At 39.0% G+C, this 8,741-nt stretch overlaps 1 protein-coding gene across 1 annotated transcript in view; it reads left to right on the plus strand.

Annotated features, from left to right (window-relative positions):
• Slc5a8 (solute carrier family 5 member 8) overlaps positions 1–8,741 on the plus strand; it is a 41,779-nt gene that overhangs the window by 2,989 nt on the left and 30,049 nt on the right. Inside the window, exons 2-3 of the mRNA XM_031349319.1 lie at positions 2,781–2,846; positions 5,558–5,609. Coding sequence (XP_031205179.1) covers positions 2,781–2,846; positions 5,558–5,609 — 118 coding nt within the window. The remainder of the gene's footprint in view (positions 1–2,780; positions 2,847–5,557; positions 5,610–8,741) is intronic.

Here is an 8,741-nt window from a genome sequence, read left to right on the forward strand (position 1 = left end):
AAAAAAAAAAAGCTAATGTTTACTGAATGTTTATAATTCATGCCAGGCACTAGGGTGCATGTTTTACAAATATTATCTAACTCAATATAGCACAATTTGTGTAAGGGTACACTCGCAGCTCTATTTTCCAGAAGAAAAGGCTCAGAGTAAGTTAAGCCAGATTGGGGAAGGAAGGAATAAGAATTCCTTACTGATTGCCATTGAAGGCTCTAGTGAGTTGGTTATAGCCCTAAGCATTTCAGAGAGAACCGAGGAAGTCATACAGGACCTTTGAACTTATAATCACGCTGTACATGTCCAGCTAAGGGGATCAGGTAGTCAGGGAGAAGGAAGCTTGCTGTGCCTCTGTTAAGTTAATTAGTCATGGCAGAGGATGTCTTGGGGGAAGGCTTTGTGGTTCTGTCTCGAGGTCACCTTTATAGACATGCTGCCCAACCCTGAGTAATTAATGGTTACCTACACATTCTTGCTCAAATATAAATTATTTCTACAGTTCTATGTCTATAGCCTAGTTTGGTTGACTACAACACTTTTACTCTAACATTGTTGTCAAAATATAGATGATAGGCATTTAACAATGTCCAGACTTACAGACTGGCAGGAAGCCTGTTCAGGATCCAGTGCAATCAATAATTTCTTTGGGATCTTCCAGGCTCTCCTTTAGTTCCTTTATTATGCATATCAGTTGAAACCTTCACATCTCTAAGTTAATCTGAATTCTAAGGGCTATGAAAGACTTCTGCTCAGTGTAGGTATCTATTATTCCATAGTTTTGCTTGTAAACTCTAGATCTGTTCTCTAAGCCTATTACAATGGGACCAGGGCTTCTGCTTAGGTTCTTACATTTTCCCTCTGAAGTCTAGTAAAGGGCCCATGGCTTCTTCCTGTTTCTGTCTTCAGTTGACTTTGTGTGAGTATAAACATATTGGTCAAAAATGTGGACACTTCATTCCTTCTTAAAAGGGGGGACAAAATACCCATGGAAGGAGGTACAGAGACTAACTATGGAGCAGAGACTGAAGGAAAGGCACTTCAGCCTGTTATAGCTGTCTCCTGAGAGGCTCTGACAGTACCTGACTAATACAGAAGTAGAGGCTCACAGCCATCCATCGGACTGAGTACAGGGTCTCCAGTGAAGGAGCTAGAGAAAGGACCCAAGGAGCTGAAGGGTTTGCAGCATCCTCGTCTCTAACATAGTGCCTGCCTCACAGAGTGACCAAGTATACCAGATGTGTTAGTTGCGCCTGTGCAGCAAGAATACCCATATGTCTTTCCATCTGATGATTAGCTAATTCCAATCTTTCCATCTGATGATTAGCTAATTCCAATTCTCCTCCTCCTGCTTTTCCTCCTGTTGATTTTGTCTCTTCCTTTATTCACCAAGACTCCTAACCATTGACTTCTTTACACATGTGCTAATAATACTCAAGTTAAATAATACCTTGTCCTTCAGCTCAGAAATTCTGATTCTAACTGTAATATATTATTATCTATTATACAACACAGGAAGTAAACAGACCATATTATAAGCTATAGTAGATTCCAAGGAGAGTTGTAAAGATTGGCAGGGTCTTGGTTCTAAACAGAAGATAACCTGACCCTCAAGAGTCTTAGGCAGAAGGCTGGGAAATTGAGGCCAGCCTGGGCTATATAGTGAAACCCCATTTCAAAACTGAAAGCAAAACCCAAACCAATAAACTGACCTAGGTCTCCAGATATGGTGGCACATACATACACACATACACTTGGAAAGAAAGTGCAGAGGGATCAGCAATGTGAGACCTGCCTGGCCTTTATAGGCAGGCCTTGTCCCAGAGACAGAACAAAACATGACAAAGCAACACTGGAAACTTGACCTCAAGGATGTAGGTTAAACATATGTACATACTAACCCACACATACACACACTCATACACACACTCACAAACACATATATTTTTATACGCACACTTACACACATACACATGCTCTCACAATACAGACACATACATAAACATGCATACACACATTTTAATACATATATACACACATGCACAAATACATACATTTATACACATATTCACACACCTGCACACATACACAAACATGGACACACACGCACATGCGCGCGCGCGCGCACACACACACACACACACACACACACACACACACACACACACACGCATTGCTTCGTCAAGGATTGCAGAGCAAGGAGCTTAAAGTAGTTCATAGAGCAGCATGGGAGCCAGAGTAAACAGGTAAACAGCTCCTGGGAAAGACGTCAACAGCTTCTTCCATTCTTCCTGTGGTGGTTGCTCTGTGCCAATCGAGTCCCTTCCCAGTTTAGCAGTTTCCATTCATTTAGAGAAGAAGGTGATTGACTGTCCAGCGAAATCCTCTTGCTCAGAAGAGTCGGGGTAGCTGATGCAGATCTCTACTCTGTGAAATAGAAAAAGGCTGATTTCTCAATCAAATTAAAAGAAACAGAGTGGTTACAAAGAGGAAAGAAGAAACCATAGATTGGTGATTCACAGGGGCAGCACAAAGGAGTTTTCACATGCTGATTGTGCAAGAGGATTACAGAAATGTTTATGCATATTAAAAGTCATTGAGTGGTGGTCTAAAGTATCAATTTTGCCATATGTAAGTAAAAATCATTTTAGTAAAATAAGAACACAGAATACAAATAAGTTATGAGGTCCTTTAAATGTCTTACCCTTTATTTCTCGAGCCGATTTAAAATGTGTGTAGAAGAGTCAGTCACATCACTCTTATTTTTTCTTTCTCTTTTTTTGCAACAGTATTTGGAACTTCGGTTTAATCGATTCATTCGTCTCTGTGGCACGATCCTCTTCATCGTTCAAACAGTAAGTAACTCTGTATTAATTTACTTTCTCCTTTGCTATCAAAAATATTTTTTATCTTTGGGCAAGCCTTGTTTGGGAAATACGTGGAAGATAAAGAGGAGATGGGGATAATACCAGGAAATGAAAAAATGAAAAACGAAACAAAACAAAAACAAAACAAAAAAAAAAACGCTTGTCCTCACGAAGGATGAAACCTAAAGATCTTTAAACTGTGTTTCAGTGAAAATGTTAAGTTCTTGAAAAACAATGGTTTAAGTGAACTTTTTTTAAAATGGTCATTGCTTTTTATTGAGTGAGGTGACCTGAAACTGCAGTAGAACAATTTTTTTTCAATAACTTCTTTTTCTTAAATCGCTTTACATCCTTATTGTAGCCTGGTTTAAGTGAATTTAAATACTGTATTGGTCAAACAATAGACATAGCATTAGGAAAAGATCCTTTCTAACCTTCTCCACCAGGATCAAGCTGACAGTGAACGTATTATTATTATTATTATTATTATTATTATTGTTATTATTATTATTGTTATTATTAAATTTTTCGAGGCAGAGTTTCTCTATGTAGCCCTGGCTGTCCTGGAACTCACTCTGTGGACCAGGCTGGCCTAGAACTCAGAAATCCACCTGCCTCTGCCTCCCAAGTGCTGGGATTAAAGGCATGTGCCACTATTGCCCGGCGTGAAGGTATTATTTAAATGACAGAAAGATTTGAGGGAGCTATGTTGGCTGACAGGAGGGATTCTCATACAAGGGAAACAAGGTGTAGATATCTCAGTCTTTCTGGCAACTGACTACGTAATAGATATAAACCTATCTTAGACTTTCGAGAAGAATTTTGTGTGAAAGCATACTTTAAAAATGAATCAGCATTCTTTAAAAACTTGAGCTTGCTCCAATTGGAGCAGTACACTTAGTGTAAAGGAGAATCCCGAGCTTTAGGAGTGATCTCAAAGACAAACTCACAATCCAGTCATTCAAGAATATGCAAATGTAGATTGATCATGAGTGGAAAGCAAAGGTTTGCCAAGTAAAGGTATGAGTCACTGCTTGACGCCTCTTGTTCCTTAGGAAGCCGCTGGAGGGTTTCCACGATCCGATCCTTATCACAGCATTTAATCTCTCTACCGCCACAGCTGAGCATTTTAGGTCTGGATTTGGTAAAGGAGGTCGACAGTTTGCAGGTCTCCAGTCAAAAGCCCCATGGAGGGAGCAACAGTGTCAACAGGCCAGACCCTCCGGAGCTTCCGGGGACTGGACCACCAACCAAAGAATACACATGAAGCGTCCCATGGTGCTGGCCACATATGTGACAGAGGATGACCTTGTTGGACATCAATGGGAGAAGAGGCCCTTGAGCCTGAGGGTGTTTGATGCCCCAGTATAGGGGAATGCAGGAGTGGGAGGATGGGAGTGGGTGGGTGGGGGAGCATCCTCATAGAGGAAGGGAGAGGGAATGGGAGAGAGGGTTTTCTAAGGGGAGACCTGGAAAGGGGAAAACATTTGAAATGTAAATAAAGAAATTATCCAATTCCTCCCCCTCCCAAAAAAAGCCACTTAAGCATTTGCTCCAGAGAGATGTGAGATAAAGCGCCCTTTTCCACTGTTTAACTTGGCTTTCGTTTTATGTCTTTGTACATTTCGTCAGGTCTTAGCACCCACGGTGTGAGAAGGCAGGTGGAGACTGATAATCTAGGGCCAGTTGCTAGTATGTAATACCTGTTCCTGCTAAAGATGCCTCCATGAGCAAGAAGTGGGGACAGTTGTGTCACATTTCAAATCTTCAACAGGGACAGAATAATGGCCATGTGAAGCTCATTTCTTTTCAAAGGAGGAGAACATTAGCACTTTCTATTCCAAGGACTTGCTTCCATGTAGGATAATTAAGCATTTAATTAGCATATAATTTTACAATGTTTATAACATTTTGTAATGTCACTTGGAACTACCTGCTCTAGAATGTATTTGAAGGGCAAAATGCAATGAAAACGGTATTTCAAGAAACAGATTCTTTGTCTTAACAACTGTACTCAAGGCCAACACATATTGAACACTTGAGTGGAGAGTGATTATATAAAATGATGGGTTATAATCTTTGAAAGGTTTCATAATTTTTAATGGAAATTTACACTTTTGCTTTTTTTTTTGTGGGTTTTTGTTTGTTTGTTTGTTTGGTTGGTTGGTTTTTTTTTCGAGACAACGTTTCTTTATGTAACAGAGCCCTGGCTGTCCTACATTTGCTCTGTAGAACAGGCTGAAAAAAAAAATCACTTGTGTGGTCCGTTTGTAACTTAGCTTTAGACTGCTTATGGTGGTTGTATAAGGCCCTGGATTCTAGCCACAGCGGTGAAAAAAAAAATGGCAACTAGAGATATTTGAAGGCATATAATTATGGGACCAACCTGTTATTGTTTCTTTGTGTTTATGTATTTTAAATCAATGAAAATTGAATTTATGCTTGAGCTGGTGGATCAGTGAACATATTTTTGTACTAATCATCCCACTTTTACAAAAAGTCTTCAAAAAAGATTCTTGTGATGTTTTAGACATACTGTAGACAGAAAAAAAAATAACAGTTTTACTTAAGTATTTTCAAGCTATAATACATTAAATAAATTGAAATGGGTCAATTCATAACTGATTTTATAATTCATGTGTGGAATTCATTAATTTTATACTCCATGTTGCTCATTGTTTTTCTTCTCTCCCTGCTAGATTCTGTACACTGGGATTGTGATTTATGCCCCTGCTCTGGCTTTGAATCAAGGTATGTTTAAATCATGTAGCTACAGTGGCTGTTCAGTTTTGCTATGCTTTATTCTCTCTCCTCGGGGAGATGGACAGATGGAAAAAGACTTCTAGTAGTCCTTAGGGACTTAAGAGGTAGTAGGGTGGGCTGTACTGGCTTCTTTGAGGTTTGATTGGATAGTTCTAAAGTGTCTGTGGGGTAATAGGTCAGACCTAGACCTTGCTGGGGTAGGGGTAGTTGCTTCAATATTGTATGTCTGCCAGCCCTTCTTTGTTTCTTCACACCTTCTCCCCTACTGTAGCCCAAATGACTGTACTCCCTTCTTTTTGACTATTACCTGGAGTCCATCCCTGAACTAATTTGTTTTCCATTGCTTCTGTAAATACCATGACCAAAAGCAACCTGGGGAGAAAAGGGTTTCTTTCAGGTTATAAGCTTATAGTCCATTATGAAGGAAAGTCAAGACAAGAACCCAAGGCAGGAACCTGGAGGCAGGAAGTGAGACTAGGCTATGGAAGGGTGCTGCTTACTGGTTTGCTACCCATGACATGTTCGATGATGATGATGATGACGACGATTGCTTCTCTTATGAAAACCTACTTTATTTTATTTGTTTTAATTTTACCTTATTGGGGATTAATTTTTGTATAATCAAATGTGCCAACTTCAATACCAAGTTCAAGGAAAATGAGCATATACTAACTTCTAACCAATAATCACAATTAAGATATCACACCAATGCTATCTGTCATGCCTCTGTAGAATTAATCCTCCTCTGGCTCTAGGCAACCACTGACATGTTTTTTTCTCCCCTTTTGTGGGTTCTTTCCTCACATAGTCTATCCTGATTATGGTTTTCCTTCCATTCACTCCTCCTAGTTCCCCCTACCTCCCTTCTTACTCAGTTACTGTCTTTCTGTCTCATTAGAAAACCAACAGGCTTATAAGAGATAATAATAAAATATAGCAAAATAAAAAAAATAATAAGACAAAAACTTATCATATAGAAGTTGGACAAGACAAACCAACAGAAGGAAAAGAGCCCAAGAGCAGGCACAAGAATCAGAGACTCACTCATTCACACACTCAGGAGTTCCAGAAAAACGCTAAACTGGAAGCGATACTAAATCTTTATCCATTCTTCTCTTGAGGGACTTCCAGGTTGTTTCCACTTCCTGGATATTAGAAACAGAGCAACAAGGAACATGGTTTAGCAAGTGTCTCTGTGATGGGCAGACACATCGTTTGGACATATTCCCAAGAATGGTATAGCTAGATCTTGAGATAGATCCATTCACATCCTCCTGAGGGATCTCCACACTGATTTCCATAGTGGCTGTACAAGTTTACACTCCCACCAGCCATGGATGAGTGTTCCCCTTATTCCACACCCTCACCAGTATGAGTTGTCACTTGTTTTATTGATCTTAGCCATTCTGACAGGTGTAAGAGGAAATCTCAAAGTAGTTTTGATTTGAATACTTCTGACAGCTAAGGATGTTGAACATTTCTTTTGAAGTGTTTCCCAGCCATTTGAGATTTCTTTATTGAGAATTATTTGTTTAGGTCTATATTCCATTTTTAAATTGGATTGTTTTCTTGATGTCTACTTTTTAGTTGAGCCCTTTAAATATTTTGGACATTAGCCCGGTATCAGATGTGAGTTGGTCCGAATATTTTTCTATTCTGTAGGATGCCACTTTGTCAAAATGAGGGTATATCCTTTACTGTGCAGATGCTTCTCAGTTTCATCTTGTTGATCTTATTTTTATACAACCCAGGGCTACTCCCTGCGGGCTAGCCCCCCCCCCCCAATCATTAACTAAGAAATGCCCTTATAGGCTAATCTGATAGAGACATTTTCTCAACTGAGGTTTCCACTTCCCAGATGATTCTAACCTCCCAGTTGTCAAGTTTACAAAAACATAACCAGCATACACCCCAAGAAGCCTCTGTTTTCTGCTCAGATTTATGACTTTCTTCCTGGACTTTTATTAGAGCCCACAGTGAAATAGACAGTAGCTGCGTGATTTGATATATGAGGTTGCTCCTAGTGACTACTGTGTTTATAAAGACCCATGAAGGTACCAATCAGTAAACTGCCACTTTAGATTTGTATAAAAGCAATGAAAACTGCAGATTGAAGCAGTTTTGTCTAGCCAAAGCTTATAAAAAGAACTATGGGAGAACTCTGTGCCCTTTGACTTCTTATCAGTTGGAAGTGAGTATATCTCTAATACTCCCTTGTAACCAAGTGGTATTTGTGATTGTTAAAAGGTGGTACAATTCTTGAAGTAAGTGTAATGTAGGGAACTTACAAACTCCACACCCCATCTTCTTGACTTTATGACAGGAGTGATAGTTAAATGTGAGAATATCATTACAGGGAATGTATTGTAATGTACTCTTGCCATCTGCATGTGAAGCAAGACCCATGTCAACATCTCCACTGGTGGAAATGGCTTACTTCATAGTTAAGAAATGAGTTATAAACCTGAGGCGTCACCTATTGCCTTTAGTTGTAATTAAAGGCGTCAGAGTTTTGAAACACAGTTCTTGGAATAACCCAAGCGTGGATTTTAACCTCTGATGAAATCAGGGATTTTGTTTTCTTTCTCTGGAAAAGTCTGGAGCCACCTTCTAGGTGATTGGAGCCAGACAGATCATACTTGGAAGACTAGAATACCAACTGTTTGCTGTACCCAAGAGAGGAGACACAGTATCTGAAAAATAGATGCTCTTGTAAAACTTCAGAATTGGGGCTTACCTCCACAGAATTGCATCCATAGGTTTTGTTTTCTTTTGTTATAGAAAAACTTCAAAGATTAACATAGGGAGAATAGTGCATTGAACCTTAATGTTGAACCACTATATTTTAATAACTCTCAATGTATAGTCAAATTTAATCCGCCCCAATTCCCCAGTAGCTTACTTTGCTGTAAATATGAAATGTTGTATCATTTTGTCTGTATTTCAGTGAGTCCTTTAAAAAACATAATAGTAATTCCACCATCATATCTACCATATTAGTATTAACTCTCTAATTTCCTATCAAATTCATACTAGATTTTCCTGATATATTTTTTAGTTTCTTAGAATCACAACCCAAGCAAGTCTGTTTATATACAATCTTTTTTTTTTTTTTTTTTT

The sequence above is a fragment of the Mastomys coucha genome, unplaced genomic scaffold, assembly GCF_008632895.1.
Source record: "Mastomys coucha isolate ucsf_1 unplaced genomic scaffold, UCSF_Mcou_1 pScaffold4, whole genome shotgun sequence".
Classification (NCBI taxonomy): domain Eukaryota; kingdom Metazoa; phylum Chordata; class Mammalia; order Rodentia; family Muridae; genus Mastomys; species Mastomys coucha.